We start from the raw sequence: 21,024 nt of genomic DNA, 5'->3' as shown, positions 1-21,024 counted from the left end.
AGACGGATTTGAATCCGATCCCTCAAACCACTTCAGGAGGAGATCTGAGACGCATTCCAGACGAAACTGGACAAGTGTAAATGCATATGGTTTTTGAAACCACATATGTAAATTGTACTCCTCCCAAAAATGCTAAAAAAAAAATTAAAAAAACGTGTGAGAGCGTTGTATAGGCTATATGTTATATCCAGATATGACGACGCGCTGGAACACGCATCACCGCAGATGAGCAACTGCATCAAGCCAACGTGCAAACTATCGCAAATCAAAGTGAAAGTAAGTCGCAGACGCTTAACACACAATCTTCATCATTAAAAGTAAAGAAACGAAATGATCTTACCAGGGCTGTTACTGCTCTCTCTTATTGCGGTCTTTGATTTTGAAATTTTAGCTGATGATCTATAAAATGCAGCTCATATCTGTTGCTTTCGGTGATGTGAACTCCATTAAATCTGCATAAAGCGCAAGAATTGAAGATCGAATTTAAATCCGTTTCGCAAAAATAAATTTATGTGACCAGGTGTAAATGGAATCGTTTTGATAAATCAGATAGCTATGCCTCACGAATTAGTTTGCCAGCTGAACTGGTGTTGTGAGGTGTATTTATCACGTAGTCCTGAGGGATATCAGACAACGCTGTTGACGTTGATTCCTGCGATTATCATGAGAACAGCTTTCAATATCTCACATAATTATCATAAATAAGCCTAACGTAGAGGTTGTAAATAGTGTAAACGAGCACAATTTGCAAACTATTATGATAAATTGCAATAATCATGTCTAATGACATCATAACGGCCAATGTTATGAAATAATGCGACATACATTTAACTTAATTGATGTTATCTGGCATTTTGTAATGTTTACATTCCAATAAAAACAACACAAATTAAATTATACAGTAGGCCTAGACTATAGACTATTTACTTGTGATTTAGCTGCAATCATGTAAAAATGTTATATTTACGACAGTGCAAGTATTCCACAGCGACTCTAGGGGTCGCTGTTTGACAAAAAGACAATTTCTACTTAGTGTGGCTTTAATGTGTCTGACAGATCGCTGTAGACTCGAGGCTCAGTTAAAGGACAAGTTCGGTATTTTACACTTAAAGCCCTGTTTACAGATCGTATCTGATGAAATAGAACGGTTAAGATTAAAATTTGGACACATGCTCCTGTCCCGAGAATTGTAGGTTTATTTTTTATTTTATTTTATTTTATTTTATTTTATTTTTTTTTACTTATTTTTTTTTTTAATCTTAACCGTTCTATTTCATCAGATACGATCTGTAAACAGGGCTTTAAGTGTAAAATACCGAACTTGTCCTTTAAAGCTGCTCGTGAACCAATCATCTCTTCCTTCTAGTTAATTTATAGCATTAAAATAAACATGAATGGACATAAAAGGAATGTTGTTTTAAAGTGCTAAGACGTCAGTACACTTTGTTTTTCAAATTTAAATCCTCCAATGTTAATCTACTAACTCTCCTGACTGCTTTGTGGGACAAAATGGCGGATTATGATTAGTCAGATCGCCTGTCAATCAAACTCCCTGCAAAGGGTCAATTGAGAATGCCCGTGCGCACAATCCTGATCTAATCGACAACTGTGCAGTTGCACATAGGAAAGCCCGGAAAATCCCGCTATAATGTAAGAGAGCATCTTTTGTATGTATTTGGACCTTGGCCTAACAATGTGTTATGGTGCGCTGTCACCAGTGTTTTTTTTTTGTTTGTTTTTTTTGGTGAGCGTAGGCTCCTCCTGATTTTGTTAGTCATCTCATCTCTTATATGCTGTATATGATCATATCCTGCCCTATTCATGGTAGCCTACTCGCGGACATTGCGTCATCAATGTCATCAATTGCGTCATCAAGGGGCCCGCCTTGATAATCCTACTTAAGGGCCCGGTGTTGGCTCGTTACGCCACTGAATGTAATTGTCTAAACTCCTTATCAAAATTACATATTTACAACAAATTTCACACATATATATGGGCACACTTTGAGTACTACTAATAAAAGTGGTGGAGATCAGGCAAGACTGTAAGAAGACTCAGGCAAAAAGGTGCTATAACTGTCAAAAAGCTTTGAAAACCATATATTTCCTATGTTAAATGGCCTGTATTGGCTGTAAATGGTATTTTCTATCATATATGTCAGTGGTTAAATGCTTGCTAAATAAAACTTAATAACTTTTGATGCTTTTGTTCTTAAAGGCCTTAACTGCTTGAACCCCGATAAATGCTGCTTGCAGCTTTAATATGTAAATGTATTTGTAGTATACAGTACTGAGCATTAAATAAATGTATTTCAAATATATCTTAGTATATTTATTTTTCACTAGGGTAGTACTTTTTTTGGTCAGTATGTTATAAATGACATGTTTTCTGAATGAGAATTGTTTTCTGAATGAGAATTGTTGCCAGAGTTTATTTTGAGACATACAGTATATGCAGTGTCTTGTTAGTCTGAGTGAGTTTTGGAGGTGAGATTAACTGTTTAGCCAAGATTCATGTTGGTAATACAGACTGTATGAAGAGTTTTGAAAATGTGGCTTCAGTATTGACTAATGCTTGTTAGCAATAAAAATAAAAAATAAAATAAAAACTGTAATCTGCAATCATTGAATCAGTGAACTTTATAGACCTTGCCTTTCATTTACTGTACATCTGGTCAAAGAATTTCATCAACATAACAGCACATATTTTCACGTGTCATGCATCGTGGGGGGAAAAAAGCCGTGAATGCTAGATCCATCCTTTTGCCTCTACTTCTCCACAGGCCTCTTCCATTGCTTGAAGAATACTAACTTGGTTGTAAGGGTTGCGATTATATACTTTCCATCTCCAAAAAAAAGAATATGCTGGAAGGAACATCATCCTGAAATGCTGATGCTCAAACCACCCTTGCACCAGTGCTGAAGGGTAAAACTGGACATTGTCCCACACAACTACACAATTTCCCTCAATTTGCTCCTGATCACCCTGCGGAAAGTGGATTTCATTGAGGGAGTTTAAAAAATGTAGGAGCCTTTCTGTGTTGTGCGGCCCCTAGACAGCGTTGTGTGCAACAACACCAGTGGATTGCAGCACTTGTTGTCCAGGGACATTGACTGTGGCACAATGTATATATTGGGCTGAACTCTCTGTCCAGCTTCTCTCAAGGAAATACCATAATTTATGACATGTTTGTTCAATTAGGTTGGCTCTGATTTCATTTGAAACCCATCTGTACTTTATCCTTTTACATCTCCTCCCTCCTCTTACACCTTGTTCTCCCCTTCCCCTCTGTCCATGTCTTATTATATTTTCTTCTCTTGCTCTTTCCATCAATACCATTGCCCTCCACTCTAACCATCTCTTCCCCATATACTCCTCCCTCTTCTCCTCTTCCAACATCTTCAGCTCTTCTTGCTTCTCCGACCTACATCATCAACTCTTCTTACTCCATCTCCTCTTCCTTTACCATCTATTTATTTCCCCTCATCTCTTTCTAAAAAGAGCTGCAATTGTTTTTTCCTGATATATTAAAGTTTTGGTTGGCTGTATGATCTACTGTGAAATCATTTGATAATTTTGTCCACAGAGTTTTGAGAAAATGATACATATGATTTGTAATTTGCATGAAATTAAGGAAAATATACAACATGTTTAGGACAATTACAAAGTGTTCAGATGACTGTGTTAACTGTTTTGAGAACAGTGACCTGAGTTTGGAGAAATGTGTCAAATCGTTTGAGAAAAACTGTAATTAGCGGAAACAGGGCTGGAAAATGAAAAATACATTTCTCCAGGAATTACATCTTAACTTTTTCAGAGATAAATGTTCAACATCAAGAACATATCCACATATTAACTCAAACAGTTTCTGCTCTGAGAACATTTTGCCTCAAGCAAGATCCATTTATCATACTCCTTCATGAAACTAACTAAAAGCTACAGTATGCTCATCCAACCATTTGAAATTCATTAACTGATAGTCAACTTAAAAATATGACAACATTTTAGAACTCATTAACTGTGTTAAGATCATACTGACATCCTGGGCACGTGTTTGATTTAAAAAGCAATTAGCAAACAAGTCTCTGTCGCAATTATCTCGCCATCTCTTGCACACTGTATAGTGTCTACTTTAGGTTATGTCTTCCATGACAAGTAGTTTTGTGGACCTGTGCCAAATCACAGCAAACAACAGCATCACTGATAGGGCTGTGACATAAATATTGAGCAATTCCAGCATGCCATAAGTATTAGCTTTCTTCACAAATACCTTTTCCTCATCTCACTGGTCAGACTCTTCTTGGAAGTTGATCCATCCTGGCGTGCAGGCTTATCTAAAGACAGAGGGGCATCTCGAATGGGATGGGGCAGAACCATAGTCTCCTGAGTAACCGGAAGGGTCTCCTCATCACCACCCTGCTGACCCAGGTGTTGCTTGGCATAGTCAAACCCCTGGACAGGCTAAGCAACAAGCAAACATTCACATATTTGATTACAAGCATGAAGGTTATTCTTATACACCACACTGTAAAAAAATTGGTAACATCTAAATGAACTTCTTTTTAAGTCAAAAATAACATTTAACATCACTAAATGAATCTGAATACCAACAAAAAAAAAGTATATTTTTTTTTATAAAAAAGTAAAAAGTATAAATAGCTCTTTATGATAAAAATGGCAGGTTACCACTTTTTACAGTGCATAATGGGGTTTCCATAAAATGGGGTTTCCATTTAAGACAGATAAAAGAGTGTTTTGTTTTGTTTTGTTTTGTTTTGTTACCAAATCAATAATTTGGTGTTCCCTTGAAATAATTAATTTGAAGAAATGTTTTGACTATATATTTCAGGCATGAAAAGTGTATGTGCTGTCAGAAATATGACTGCTACATTAAAATGAGAATTTACGAGGATAGTTCATTGTATCAAGTGCAATTAATACAGTCTTATCACTGAACACAACTAAGATACACTAAATATAAATAGATGATCAATATTATGATATCTGTCAACAGATGAAGAGTAAAATGCTTTTTCTACTAAACTTTGTTCTCCCCCAATTAAAAAACAAAACAATTTTAATGAGTTTAATACTCAGTGATGACTTTAAAATGTAATTAAAATAAAAAACTATAAAATAAAAATTCATTTAGGTGTTAAACCCCATTTTACTTCCCCTGACAAAAAAAATATAATAATTAGTTTTTTTTTAATGTTTTGTCTGGGGACGACCTTAACACCTAAATTATTTTATTAAAATGAATAAAGGAATAATTTGATCTGACTGCATTAGATTAGAAAAAGGAAAGTTCACGAGTTCACATGTTAATATAATCCTTAAATCTAATGAAGGTAAACCGATTTGGCAGTGGATGGGCTTGAAGATGAGACTTGACTCAAATTCTAATTAATTAAGTAGTCTGAAGGGAATTTGAATGAACAAATTTATGATGAATGAATGGGTAACACTTTATAATAATGTTCAGTTGTAAGTCATTTATAAGTGGTTAGTTAATGATGAACTAATCATTTACAAAACATTCATAAATGATTAGCAAGTGATATACTAACATTTTATGTATGTTTTGTAAATTCTGTTACAAGTCATTTACAAGTGATTAGTAAATGATTAACTAATAATTTATGAAACATGACTATGCATTCATAAATGATTAATAAGTGATATGTTCATTATTTTATGTATGTTTTGTAGATTCAATTATAAGTCATTTACATTTCATTAGTTAATGATTAATTTATCATTTACAAAACATGACTATGCATTTCATAAATGTTTAATAAATTGTTTAAAAAATTTTTTTATGTTTTGCTCACATCAGGTGCACAGTGGTTAAAGGCTCCATATGTTTCAGAGAAGACAGCTGTCTATACCCTCACCAGTCAGCACTTACACTGCAGTACACACTACAGTGTTCAACATCGGTTATAGATGTGTAAACGCATGAATGAATCATTTACAACACTTTCTGCAACCCTTAATCTAAAGTGTAAACTATTCATCACTTGTAAATGTGTTACACATCATTCGTAGATAAGATTCATTGATCTTATGCCTTATTGATTCTTGAAGTGGTAATCTACGAATGATGTGTCACACATTTACAAGTGATGAATAGTTTACACTTTAGAGGATGCAGAAAGTGTTGTAAATGATTTATTCATGCGTTTACACATCACTGTGTTGAACTTACCTGTTACAAATGATCTGTACGTGTATACAAGGCATTTACAACACTTTCTGCACCCTCTAATTGCTACATACATACAAATAATAATAATAATAATAATAATTTATTAAACATTTATGAAACGCATATTCATGTTTTGTAAATGATTAGTTAATCATTAACTAATCAATTGTAAATGACTTATAACTGAATCTACAAAACACACAATTATTAACATATCACTTAATGTTTCATAAAATATTAGTTAATCATTTACTAATCACTTGTAAATGACTTGTTACAGAATTTACACAACATACATCAAATGTTAGTATATCACTTGCTAATCATTTATGAATGTTTTGTAAACAATTAGTTCATCATTAACTAACCACTTATAAATGACTTACAACTGAATGTTATTATAAAGTGTTACCGGCAACAATATGCAATAATACTAAGTTATGTCACAATGCAGTCATATACATTTATCTTAAGCATTGTTTCTGTTGAGCTGTCCTCACCGCTGTCCTGGCACTGATCTCCGGGAAACCATTGTGAAGAATGGCTGTGCGCCTGTTTTTTTGGTTGGTTTTGGCATTCTGGTCAGTTTCCTATAGTTTCCCCGCTCTGTTTAGTTTTCTTGATTACTCATTACTCCCTAGTTTGTCACTAGGTTACTCTTTAAATATTGATTATGTTTACCTGTTCTGTATATATGTTTCTTTTGTTTGTATCATGTATACCAACTGCTGGTATATCCTGTGTTTTACTCACTCGTATGGTGGTTTTTGTTCCTGTGATTATTCTAGTGTTCTCTTGAGTGTTGAAGTTTAATAAAGACTGTTATTTGTATCTTCTTTGTCTTCTTCGTGCACTGCTACCACCACATTGTAACACTAATGCACTGCATATGATTTAGCAAATAGCAAATCCACAGTTGCTGGATAACTGAAGGCAAGGATGCGTTCTATAATGGTCAAGCAGAATTCAGGGCAGTCAGTAGTTTTTCAGTAATAGTGGATGACAAACTAAAGGCCAGAGGTTGTATTGGGGAAAGCAGGTCAGATCATTATACCTAATAAATAAGACATATTTGACATGTTTAAAAGAGAGCTGCTGCCTGCATTTCTTTTAGTGAGGAGGATACATGTTTTATGCTTTTTCAAAGAGGTTTCTGTCCCTTCCATAGTCCATCTAGCCTACTTTCAAGTAAATCATCAGAGAATTTCTGACCTTATTCCTAAAATATTCAGCTTAGGCATACAAGCACGATGGAACACACACATACAGTATACACACACGCACACACACATACACACATACATTCAGATCCTAATTTGAAAAAATAAAAATACTGCTATTCTATTGACATAATTCAACATAATCTTCATATTTATGTAATCCAACATTTTGTGTCTGAGATTTTAAAGAAACAATTCACTCAAAAATTCTGTGCAATTTATACTTCCCATTGTGCTAATCTGAATCTGTATGATTTTCTTTACTTTTTGTAGAATGTCAAGGCTGCCTTCATTCACATTCATTATATGGAAAAAGCAGCCCGGACACTTTGCCTAAAAAAATGTGTGCGATTCACAAAAGAAATGCAGTCTTACATGTTTAAAATAAAAGGGCTTGTGTGCATGTGTGTGTGTGTGTGTGTGTGTGTGAGTGTGTGTGTGTGTAAACTAACCCTTTAATTGTGCAAGATCATTAGTATTTGTCCCTGAGACCTGTCTACACTACACATCATCCTTAACACTGTGTGTACATCAGGATCCAGTGCAGCAGGTGAGATGATTGAAGAGCTGAATAACTACCTGAGGGTAATAACCCACGTCTCTCCAGTAAGCAGTCTAAATGAGAGAAAACAGCATGAAGAGTCATCAATCATTTCTAGCTCTCTCTCATACGCTCTCTCGGGATGTATTCCCAGAGGCAAGCAACCAAAGCATGTAAGCATTTGAGGAAAACTGTTGATGAAGCCACTGTAAAATATGCTGAGTGTACAAAATACCATAATGAGTTATAATGAGAGTGTTAAGAGCAAAGCAGTGCCTTATGGGAAATGGTCAAGCAGGATATGTGTCTAGTCACTGCCATACCTTGACTCGAGGGTTGAAGTTGCTGATTGGATCGCTTTTGAAATCGCTCTTGTTTTTATGACACAGCACCGTGGTGATGATAATGATGATGAGGGTCACCACACCGATGGGTGCAAGCACCGCAGCAATGATCCAAAGGTTGTTGGGTGGATTCTTCACCACAGCTGCATGGTGGGAAAAATATTTAGTTTGCATAACAATAATTTTGTTATTGATTACATTAGCAGCATTTCAGTCCTCATTCTTTTTCTTCTTTCAGTGGATCGTACTGTACTTAGTTAACTTAAAGAATTGCAATGAAAGCAATATGTTGAGTTTTAGTCCATGTCTGTTAGCTTTGATGCCTCAATATGCTATTCCGTAAAGCTGATCAAAATAACCTTTAGCAAATATGGCTGCCTCCGAAATCACATACTCTCGTGTAGGTACTTATTTTGAATAATTACTTTGCAACCGCTAAAAAGGACTTTCTATATAGGATGAATGTGTGTAGGAATGTAGTCCGGATGTTCTACATCTGCCAATTTGTCATCATCATGTGACCTTCACTGCCATTCACAATTCCTCTCTCGTGGCCTCATGCGATAGTAAAGTGTCCATCATATGCACACTTCAGAATCTCACTGGAAGTAGTAGGCAGTAGTAATAAAAGCAATATGTGATAAAGAACTATGTCCGAATTCACAGTACTCATTCAAATATTGTTTTTCGCCTACTGTATTGTAGAAAAGTGTGCAATTTTGGATGCAGCCAACATATCTATTTCAGACATGAAACTTTAGATGGCACGGGCTGATAGGTCATTTGTATGCAGTCTGCTAGGAATCACATAATTTACTGCATGGCACAAGCTGATATGCCCTTTGCTGATTCTGCAGCCAATGAGATTGCTTGCTCACCATTTAAATATTCTGTTTAATAGTTTGTTATAAGCTGGTCCTGCAATCAGAGTTCCTCTGAAATTGTCCACCTCCCCCAGCTCCACCTGTCTAGATCTGCTACAAGATGCATGTATGCCTATTATATATAATAATCATAATTATATAATAATCATAATTATATTTATATAATTTTATATTACGAAATAAAGGCGGTATATTTTAAATATTTGTTTAAAGGCATCTTTTTTCTAAGTACTATGAATGAAGGCCAGTACCACCAATACCAATACTGCTACTGATGTCTTTATTAAATGTATGTATATATATATATATATATATATATATATATATATATATATATATATATAAGTGACAAATCATGTTTTAGATGGACTGTGATGTCATTGAAATGTTATTTTCTAGTAAAAAAAAAGGATGAGACCTTAAATATTACACAACTTTCTGTTTCAATAGGAAATACCCCAGTGAAAAATAAATTTACTAAAATGTGTTTGAAATGCATTTATTTATGCTAAGTATACTACAAATACATTTACATATTTATGTAATTAATATAAATACCTAGCAATGTACTTTTAGTATACTAAATTGGTATACTTAAAGTAGCCAATGCTAAATTGGAACAACTAATTTTGTACTTAATGCAATTTAGTTATCCAAAAATAGTGCTGAGGCTGATATTATACAGAGATCATACTATCCTTACTAATAGTGATATTAAAACACATTTTAGGGTTAATATTAAGAAATGTACATTGTGCAATAAAGAATAACTCCAAATAAAGTTGAATTCTAATATTTATATAAGTAAGTCTCAAGCGATATATCAGTAAATATGTTAAGGATTTGTATTATACTTAGTATAAATAAATGTATTTTAAATACATTTTGGTACAGGCTTTTTTCACTAGGGTATGTCAACATTGTGTTCAGTAAAACATTTCATTTGAAAGAAATGTCCTGGTTTTGATTCAAGTTAAGCGTTACCCAAAGCATATCTATCATAATGTTGATTATTACCAAAAAATACTTTGATCATATTTTTCCATGTCTCAGTTGTAAAAAAAGTATCCTTAGTTACATATCCATATTTTGTAACTAATTTAACTATTTTTGCATATGGTAAAATTTCTATAATTAAAATAGAAAACGTAATATTGACCTTCAGCCTGCTGTTGGACAAAGTATCCCAGCGTGAGCGCCATGGTCTGCGAGTCCACTGTGTTCAGAAGCTTGGCTGCAGATGTGCCAAGCAGTGGGGTCTCGTTTTGCTGGGCATAGTAGGTCATCTCAGCTGGGTTTTTTGGCCCATGCACACGCCTGATACTAACCATCTGAATGCAATGAAACACAGCTTGATCACTTCCAGTAGACACAGTTTTATTTGGTAAACCTAAATGTTAAACATTTTCCATCAAACAATCTACAGGGGGGGACGGGACTTGGGGTTTTGTGACACTGTGGCTGCGTCCGAAATCGCATACTCTGTTAAGTATACTTATTTTGAATAAGTAATTACTTCACGACTGCGTTCTTTATAGTATGAATGTAAGCTGGACAAACTATATTCGCCATGTTGTCATTATCATGTGACCTACCAACGTACACAATTCCTCTCCTGTGGCCTCATGGGATAATAAAGTGTCCATTGTATGCACACTTCAGAATATCGCCAGAAGTAGTAGGTCATCTGGGTACTTTTTGCCTACTCTTTTATGAGTACTGTACTATTTTGTAAAAAAAAATTACAAAAAATTGTCTACTATAATAGTAGGGAAGAATGCGATTTCAGATGCAGCCTGTAAGATTAATTAATTAGAAATGAGCAACAAGGATGAAATCAATATCATACATGAATTCCTCCTGATGTAACAGTAGATGTACAGTAGAAGATTTTGTGTAAAAACATATTCAGGATAAATTTTGCAGGATAAAAAAAAATATCAAGAAAATTTAAAAATAGGTAAGACAATTATATAATAATACCCCTTTTGGATTATAATTTGTGATCATGTTAATGTTAAATGTTAATAGTATAATGTTAAATGACAAAACTGGTTTAATCTGAATTAGCAATTTTTTCTTGTTTAAAGGTGCAATGCGCAAGTCTCTGAGTTTTTGCAGAACTATGCCCACTCTGGCGACAAGCGAAACTGCAACCAGAGGTGTGCACGCTCATGGACCACACGCACACGCACGCTTGCACGAGCAACTGATAAACTTTTTATGTAGCACTCCTGTAAGGGAGCACGTTTATCAATAAACAGTCAGACGAGATGCTTCATATCCAGAGTTTTTACTTAGAATGAATTGTGGCAATAAATGAACAATTATTACACTCAACAATGCATGAGCTCTCTTATTTATATAATGTTATACACAAGTGCATGAGCTCGTATGTACTTCCCCTTTAAATCAACGCATCCCAAGTTCACCGTGAATAAATGAGTGCACTTAAAGTAGTGCGCATCCTAAAACCGTGACACTCTCTATATTCACAAGCCCCAATCTCACATAAAACACATGTGACAACACAGATCATACATCGACCTTTAACTAAACAGGGCAATTTAAATAAATTCAACCGTATACATTTAACCACCCTACCGTTACATACACACATGAACGATTTGCGCGCGAACCGTGTGCTCCCCAGCTGGTAACTCTATCATTTTACATTGGATTTGCCCCGTATCGCACTTCACCCAATAATACAACACAATACCTAGCAAAAATACATTTAGCCAACTAAAAGCCAACTGAGGATCCCGTTTGAGCCCTAGAGCAGACCGAAGATCTCTCCATTTGTTGAAAGCCTTCCCGATGTTGACTCTCGTCTTATTCCGACGCCTGTCTGACTCCAATTTGGCCCTTTTGGTGGCACTAGACAAAAGTTTTCTTTTCTTTGTCTTACGTGGAGTTTGCGTTGGGGTTTGGAATGAACTACAAGCCGGTCTCTTTGAATCCATCTTCTACTTTTGTCGAAAGTTGACTAAAGTTTTGTCGCTCGAGTTGTCTTCGCTGATACGGAAAATGGCGGCAAATACACAAACCTGCCAGACATAGCCAGGTGAGCGTGAACGCGCATGACGTCACGCCCAGTCTCAAATTCCGTCCCGAATCCCTCTTATTTATTTTACTGTACAGGATTATAGAGGCAATCGCAGTGATCAGAGAAGGGCTCATTCAGCCCATCAGGCAATTGTTTAAACATGTATGGGTTAGAAAAACGGGTATTTTTAACATGAAATGTTGCGCAATGCACCTTTAATGTGAAATATAACATTCAGCCACGCTTTTCATCTACATGTTACCAAAAGCAAATAAATAAATAAATAAATAGATAAAATTCTATATTTCTTTTCCTCAATTTCTATATTTGTTTACATTTTTGTTTGCTGTTTTAAATGTGTACCATTTTGCATTTGAATGTGTAGAATTAATAGAGGTGGTGATGGGGAAAAATTTGAACAAGGAAATTTGATTACCACAATGAATTCATGCTAAAAATCTAAAATGTCCATGTTTTCTATTAGTGTTACATCCCACCCCGCATACTGTTACAACTTACCCCAGTAATCAGGTAGGTTGTTACAACAGCACTCTTTGTAACTGACAATAATTTACACAGTTTAAGCATACATTCTAGACAGGGTTTGAAATGAACTCACCAGCCAATTTGCCTACACAATTTTTTGTAAAAGTTTTGGTAAAAGTTACCAGCGATTCAGAACTTCTGCTAGCCAAAAACAAAAATATCAGAAATAAACCAGATTATCAAAGTCACAGATTTAAATATATTTATTATTAAATCTGAATTTGAATCTTTGCATTGCTTTCAGCTTTACAACAGTCAATCACTTCCGGGTACCATTCAAATAAAATAAAATAGAAATAAAAACAAAATTCTCTGTGTCATCTCTTATAATTGCCATGAGTTTACCAGCACTGTCAAGGTCACCAGCCTAGTCACCACCTCCTTCACTACATTTCCCAGCATCCTCCTTGGCCCACACCTCCACAATCACCTGCACCTGTCAGCGATCCCCTCATTAATTTCACCATAAAACCACTCACCTTGTGTTCCCTCATCGTCCAGTCTTGATTATCTCGAGTGTGTGGAACGTTTGGACCCATACCTCCCGTGTCTTTACCAGTGATTCCTCCAGTGATTCCTCCAGTGATTCCTCCAGTGATTCCTCCAGTGATTCCTCCAGTGATTCCTCCAGTGATTCCTCCAGTGATTCCTCCAGTGATTCCTCCAGTGATTCCTCCAGTGATTCCTCCAGTGATTCCTCCAGTGATTCCTCCAGTGATTCCTCCAGTGATTCCTCCAGTGATTCCTCCAGTGATTCCTCCAGTGATTCCCCCAGTGATTCCTCTCCAGCGATCCTCTCCAGCGTCTGTGTCCTGTGCTCTCCTCTACCTTGTGTTTGCCATTTACATGTTTGTCTGCCCACTGCTGTTATATAAACTCTTTCACCTACTCTTCTGTCTCCAGGTCCCTGATACGTAACAGAAGACTGGACCAAGACAGATTGCAGCATGATGGGCATCCTCCTCAACACACAAGATCCCACCGACGTACTCCTCACCATCACCCAGGATCACCGAGGACTATATCGAGGAGTTCCTCGACTTCGCGTCTCGGGTGCCATGGAATGATGGGACCCTTAAGACCATCTTTTGGAGCAGTTTGGACGATCCGCTCTTCCAGCAATTACCAGCTGCTGCCACCATGTGTTCCTTAAAAAGGCACATAGATTACATTCTGTGGTTGAGTGGATCCTCCTACACCATTGAGGAAGCAGTTCCAGATCTCTCTTCCGTCCCTGTCTCCCCACTGTGTCCTGAGCCTGAGTCTGTTCCTGCGCCTGAGCCCTCGTCTCTGGCCAAGATGGCCGCCATCACGGCTGAGAGTTTGTCTCCAGCCACGCCTGAGCCCTCGTCTCTGGCCAAGATGGCCGCCGCCACGCTTGAGAGTTTGTCTCCGGCCAAGATGGCCACCGCCACGCCTGAGAGTTTGTCTCTGACCAAGATGGCCGCCGCCACGCCTGAGAGTTCGTGGGGAGGCTATAGGTCCCCGGCCGGAGTGGCCAAAGCTGGACCTCATGGAAAGGCCACGATGGTCGATCTGCCCTGGCCACCGAACTGCAGGCTCCGCCCTGGCCGCCTGCTTCGCCTGTTCTGCCCTGGAATCTGCATACCCTGCTCACCCTCTGGATTTAGACTCCAGGATGCCCGCTCCATTCCTCTCCAGCGTCTGTGTCCTGTGCTCTCCTCTACCTTGTGTTTGCCATTTACCTGTTTGTCTGCCCACTGCTGTTAAATAAGCTCTTTCACCTGCTCTCCTGTCCCTATTACGTAACAAGCACGTAGCAATAAAGACGGTAGGTATTTATGAGAACGGGTTGGAAAAAGTAGTCTCTTAATTGTCTTCAAGGGCTCTGGCGGAATGTTAACTGGTCGAACAGCGGTGTGGACATCTCACAGGTAGGCTTATCACACACTGGCGCATCATTCTGTATTCGCGTTCTCAAGTTCAAGGCGGCAGTCCAAAACAGTGAATCTAAATACGTAAATATATTCGCCCTAAATTGTTGTATTTTAATAGAAAACTGTGAGTGGCGGTGCTGTGGTGCGGCATGATTTGAACAGTTGGAGTCATAGTTGGGTGTGCGTACAGTCATAGAAAACAACGTGTTCGAATTTTAAAGGCATGGCCTCTTTACGTGTTGTTTTGCTATTGTTTGAGGCTCCTTTTGGGGGAAGGGCTCTGATAGCGATGCCATGCAAAGTGATACATAGAATATGAATCATAACCCACCAAATTGGCTAGTGTGTTGATATGCATTACCTGACACAGTGGATTGTCAACCGCATTTGGCGGGTTGGCGGTGTTAATTTCAAATCATGATTATAGATCTCTAAATAAATTTAATTTGAAGGAAAAACATATGGAAGTATTATTGTTTGGCCAATTTCCAAATTAACTATGATATTTTCACATCTTCAGCTAAAACTAATTCAAGTAAGAAATTACTATACTGTTGGGCCAAACTATGGCCATTTCTTACATAGGGTTTGTGAATCTGTCTTCAATAATTTTTATTTTTTATAATTATTTATTTGTTTGCAATAAATTTGCTCAATACATTAGCACTTGGAAGTTCCATTAGGTCGTACCTGGACAGTGTAACTGCCCACCGTTGTTGCCCTTTTGAAGCGAACACCTTGCTGATGTGCCACCATGAAGAGCTCAGCCAACCGCTCCTCCATCAGACTGGCAAAGCTCTGGTACTGTCCTTCCAGAGAGGAGTTTTCCACATCCTGAATCACTGGAGAGATAAAGAGCGGGAGAGGGAAAGACATTAAATGAAAGAGTCTTGCTGTAGAGCAGAGTTTCTCAGTGCTGGCCCTCAAGTTCTGCAGAATTTAGGTTCATAAAACACCTGAACAAGCTAATTGATGTCTTCTGGATTGCTAAAAAGTTATGGGCAGATGAGTTTGATCAGGGTTGGAGCTATACTCTTCAGGACGGAGGGACCTCGAGGGCCAGAGTTGCTGCTGAACCACTGCTGTAGAGTCTTGCTCACAGTAGTTACTTCTCAATTATGTTGTACTTGGTCAACGATATGATGAAAATGATGACCAAAACGATGATGAAACCGATGACAAAAATGTCTTTGTTGTTTTGTTTGTTTTTGCTCTGCCAATAATTTAATTTTTTTTAAAGTCAAAGCAGGATCAATTAATATGTGTCCCGTACCAATTCATGAATATTAGCATTATTCAACACACTCAGATCTTGATTAACTGATCAATTACAGAGACAGAACAGGAGATGGGTTGCTGTGTTTACACAGAATGGAAAGAAATGTAAAATTATCTAATCTTGCCATAGAATGGCAGCATGTTATTATACGTATTATACAAACTCAATGGAGCAAATGGTTTAAGTATTTGTTATGCATGTTATGTGAAAATGCTTGTAATATAACACAACAAAAACATTTCCCAGATGTTTCCCACATGTTCTAACAGTTTGTTTATGTGATGTTTTAGGAGTATTCTAGCATATAGAGGACCTTAAAGCAAACATATACAGAGTAAAAACACAATTTGATTTTACACCACATCCCTCCATATAATGGGAACAAAAGTCGTGGGTGGATGTCAGAAAAGTCAACAGAGCAAACAGAAAAGAATCAAATTCTTCTTTCTAAATGAAGTTCTTTAATTGATATGGTTATTAATGAACATTCATCAATAAGATGATTACCTGTGATTATCCAAAATGGCCTGGTTTCTACTGATGTGTTGAGGTTATGGTATTCCAGAGCTGCAGAGGAAAGATAGTGAGAGGGGAGAGAAAGAAAGCAAGAGAAACTGTTGTAGAGAGGAAGGGTAGATAAGAAAGCTTGTATCCAGAGACATTGCTTTGATCCTGGGTCTAGAGGCTTAGCTGAGCACATCTACTCTCCAACAGACAGTACAGAGAGTCTAGCCGCATTCCCCAAATGAAACCTTTACTCGATTGCATACTGGCAGTGTGATTAAAGGCTCTGGCTGACATCCTGTTTTGAAGGCAGAATCACTAAGCAGCCTGTAAAATTCCAACAGCTGTTGAATTACTCCACTAAGGTCTTCTAGGGTCTAATCTGAGGAACAACAGCCTAAGTGTTTTGACCAGCGTTTCATTTTTACAAGCATATCATTTTTCATATAAAATGTATTTTTCAAAACCCATCCATCAATTCCTCAAACTGCTTTATCCTCTACAGGGTCACAGGTCCCATTTTTTTAAATGATAAATAAATAAAATTCTATATTTGATGACTAAAACAATGATGAAACCAATTTTAAAAATGATCAAAGCAGGATCAATGCAGTGGGGGTGTTTTTGTCTTGATGGTTTGTAGTGGTGGTTTCAGTGTCTTGTATGAATCAGTTTTAAACAAATAATTGGTTGGGTGAATGACTCAATGAATGACTCAATGACTCTAAATATGATGTCAATGATGTCTAAATATGACTACTTCACTACCTTATTCGGAAAGGCATGGATACGGAATAACAAATTCTACCTTATAATAGGAAAAATATTCTGTAGACAGTGTTTGCTGGATAAAAGGTGCTCCAGGGGATATCACATAACTACAAAATAATGAGTGTGTGAAGTGAATGAGTGTAAACTTTATGAATGAAATTAGTATTATCAACCTTGATAAGAAGGGCATTCTAAGAGATGTAAATGTGAAAACCTACCCTAACTACCCAGTCTCAACTGTGAAGCCTGTCCAAAGAGATAAAAGTTAAGAACCTGTCAACTAAAATCCCTGCTACAATCCTTCATAGGGATGTCAGACGACTGATTGTTTTTCTTCCTGTAGAGGAACAAAAGCAAGAACAAAAGTAAAAGTTATAACAAGGTGATCGGAGTGACCTCCTTGGGTTCGTGAACCAGGAGGTCAAGTGGGAGGTGTTTCGTCAAGAAAAAATTAGCATTTACTTCAAGTTCCTCCATGTAAAGAAATTCCTGAAGAGGGCAGTGCAGTGTGATGGCTGAGCTGGAACCTGAGAAGTTGTGTTTCCAGGGGGGAACAATATAGTGGTGCACCTCTGAGAGCACATGCAGGCATAGATATCCATATAAGGCTAGATGTCTTAAGGCGGAGTCTCGAACGGCATCTTGTCACAGGGAAGCTTTCTGGCCAGCTCTGTGGTATCTGAAGTAAGGTGAGTGATCAGCATGAACACAAATCCTCTTATCTCGCTGAAATCTGGACGGATTTACAAACGGTTTGGTTTCTTACAAACGTTATTAACGTGGCTATAATTCTGAACGCTGGAACATGTTGAAATTGCAGATTTTCTTAATTATTCATTAGGGATGTCCCGATCCGATCCACGTCATCGGTATCGTGCCGATACTCAGGGGCGTAGCACCAAATTTTGGGCCCTGGGTACAAACCATCTTGCTGGGCCCCCGTACCAAATACCATAGTGATACCAATGGGTGGGGTATTGCATTTTTATCATAAAAACACTTAAAATGTAAACAAAATAAGCCACACTCTGATTAATATATTTTTGTTTTATTGTCAAAAGTACAAGATAATTGATGATTATTTGACTGTTTAAAATAAATGCAGACTATAGAATCACAGGGTACACTAACCGCCAAACTAGACATTCAGTCTTTGAATTACGTTTTTAAAATAAGTCATTTTCAATCATTAAGATGTGCATTAAACTGAGAACAATCCTGTACTTAATGTAAGAGCGTGCGCGAGCTAATTTGCATAACATTGCGGTAAAATAGGCGCTAACGATCTGTGTTTTCGCGGGTGTTCGATTTTGACAATGGAGGGAAATATACAGTGTTTTCATGTAAACTTCTGACTCTGGGGAGAACTGCAGCAGAAGAGGAGACAAGCTGCGCAGCTGCCTGGAGTGGCAGTGTGTTGAGCTCCCAGCTCCGCCTCCGTCTGCTTCTCACTCCGTTATTTACCCAGAAACATTGTTTGCTCGCTATGTAGGTTGTGATACTATAAAGTATTGATATATAATTCAAATAGAGTACGAACATAAATGTATGCTATTCTACCTGGAGTAGATATTTATGTTAAAACAATGTCAATGCTCGATGATGCATTTGGAGCTCACCTTTCTTTTCAAAAAACTAAAAAGAAGAGAAAAAAATATGATCCGATCCGATACCTATTAGGGGTGGAACGGTACATGTATTCGTATTGAATATTGAACCGAAACGGTACGTGCGTCACAGTTCGGTGCATGGATTTACACGGAGAATACACGGTATAAATATAAATAAAACTCGCGTACACATTAATTAATGTAATGCGGAACTACTGTTAGATACACGCATGATAGACATATGCGGGCCTTAGCTCTGAAAGCGCGTCTATTTTGCTTCAAATGCTCGCTTTATACGCACGTCCTATTCGCTTTGGACGCGCGAATGGATTAAAAATGTTCAAGCGTCGAACTAGACGCGATAGATGCGAATTTGACGCTCTATTCGCGTTTTGTGTGAACGCAGCATAATGAACAGACTGCGATGTCAAGATTGCAATGCTGGTGTGTGTGTGTGTCAGAGAGAGAGAGAGAGGCACGGGCGCGATCGAACAGTGGAAACATAAAAACATACTCCGTAATTTTGTTCAAACAAGACAGCATTAAAACTGCAAAGTGTTTAGCCTACTTATATTTGTGTAAAACACAACATTGTGCTTTTGTCAAACTGTAACCTACAACTGTCACCCAACCAAAATCACACACACACACACACACACACACACACACACACACACACACTGTTTAAAAGCAAAAATTATCTCATATTTTGGACATTCATCATATTGCATTGGTTTTCATTTCTTGTCCTCAGAGCACTAATCTGTTTATTTTTAAGTTTACACATTCTACATTGATTAAAAAAGAAAATCAAATGTGTTTTTAATGGTAGTATTATTTTACACAGAAATAAATTATTTATAATTCAGATGAGAATAAAGTTAAAGTTAATGAAAATTTTAAAGAAACAAATATATTGATCTGAAATATAGCAAATTAATTTTAAATTAATTCAGGTACAATTACCAAACATAGCTCAAGGTCTTTTGAATAAAGGGTGGCAGTCTTTCATTATCAGCTGATGTTGTGGACTATATACTGGATAAGTATTTGTTCTCCATTTGAGTGAGATGTTTTTATGTGGCTAATTGAGCAAAGTGCTTCCATATATTTTATTTTTAGTAGTATTAGTTCAAGAATCAAATAAAAATATCGGATTGATTTGGGTATCGGCAAATAGCCAAAGCTGCGGCATCGGTATCGTATCGGAAGTGAAAAAGTGGTATCGGGACATCCCTAATATTCATATGTATACAGATGTATATGTATAACTACATCTCTGACGTTTATAACAAACCAAACCGTTTGAAAAGCGGTCGAAAATTTAGCAAGTAATGGTTATTTAAAAGTACATGCACCATTAAAACACAATGTTACGAGTGAGCAAGCTCCCTGTGGCAAGATGGCTGCCGTGTGCGGACGTCGACCTCCATTGGCAAGCAGCGTGGACGGGACATCTAGCCTTTATTATATGATATCTATGCATGCAGGTGAAAAAGTTTGGAGAAGATCTCTTGATTGATTAACAAGGACTTTCACACATTCAACTCAAATTCAAGCTTGACGCAACTGGTATGAACATTAACTTAAATTATGTTGATGTCAAATATCAACTTTGAAGTTGTATAATGTCAGTATTGTGTTTAAGCTTATTTGATGGAATCTGCTACAGTACTGATTGATGCTAAGCTTTGTATGATTTGTGTTGACCAATTATTTGAGTGTGAAAGGTGTGTTTTAAGTTTGTTAACATTTATAATTAATTGTCAAGGCATTTGATTTAGTTGATTATACTGTAGTTAACCCCCTGAGGTCGGCTATCACGCCGGCGCGATAGGCTCGCTTTTTTTCTTATCAGTGCAAGAGAGACTCAAAATACTCTGTTGACTTTGATCTTACAAACAAGTTTCATTCGACTGGGTTTTTATTGTGAGTTTACACAAAAAAAATGCACACTTAACAGGATCGATTGATGATCGATTGATCGAGTTGGCAGAACTCGCATCATGTTTATTTTTCTTTATTTGGCAAAAAGCACAACGCTTTGTTTTTATTGTGAGTTTACACAAAAAAAATGCACACTTAACAGGATCGATTGATGTCATCAATCGATCCTATTAAGTGTGCATTTTTTTTGTGTAAACTCACAATAAAAACAAAGCGTTGT

The 21,024-nt window shown here is 37.1% G+C and overlaps 1 protein-coding gene across 3 annotated transcripts in view; it reads right to left on the bottom strand.

Moving 5' to 3' along the window:
- The window catches only part of kiaa1549lb (KIAA1549-like b), a 181,105-nt gene that overhangs the window by 80,374 nt on the left and 79,707 nt on the right, over nucleotides 1–21,024 (bottom strand). For 2 of the 3 annotated variants that reach the window (XM_082182861.1, XM_082182859.1), the window contains exons 8-13: nucleotides 16,480–16,539; nucleotides 15,384–15,535; nucleotides 10,360–10,531; nucleotides 8,296–8,459; nucleotides 8,011–8,046; nucleotides 4,271–4,461 (exon numbers count right to left, since the gene is read on the bottom strand). In XM_082182861.1, the coding sequence (XP_082038987.1) occupies nucleotides 4,271–4,461; nucleotides 8,011–8,046; nucleotides 8,296–8,459; nucleotides 10,360–10,531; nucleotides 15,384–15,535; nucleotides 16,480–16,539 (775 nt within the window). The remainder of the gene's footprint in view (nucleotides 1–4,270; nucleotides 4,462–8,010; nucleotides 8,047–8,295; nucleotides 8,460–10,359; nucleotides 10,532–15,383; nucleotides 15,536–16,479; nucleotides 16,540–21,024) is intronic. The other variant, XM_082182860.1, reaches the window with a different exon arrangement.

This window comes from Leuciscus leuciscus, assembly GCF_965113295.1.
Source record: "Leuciscus leuciscus genome assembly, chromosome: 10".
In the NCBI taxonomy this organism is placed as follows: domain Eukaryota; kingdom Metazoa; phylum Chordata; class Actinopteri; order Cypriniformes; family Leuciscidae; genus Leuciscus; species Leuciscus leuciscus.
This window is presented reverse-complemented; position numbering and strand designations above follow the sequence as displayed.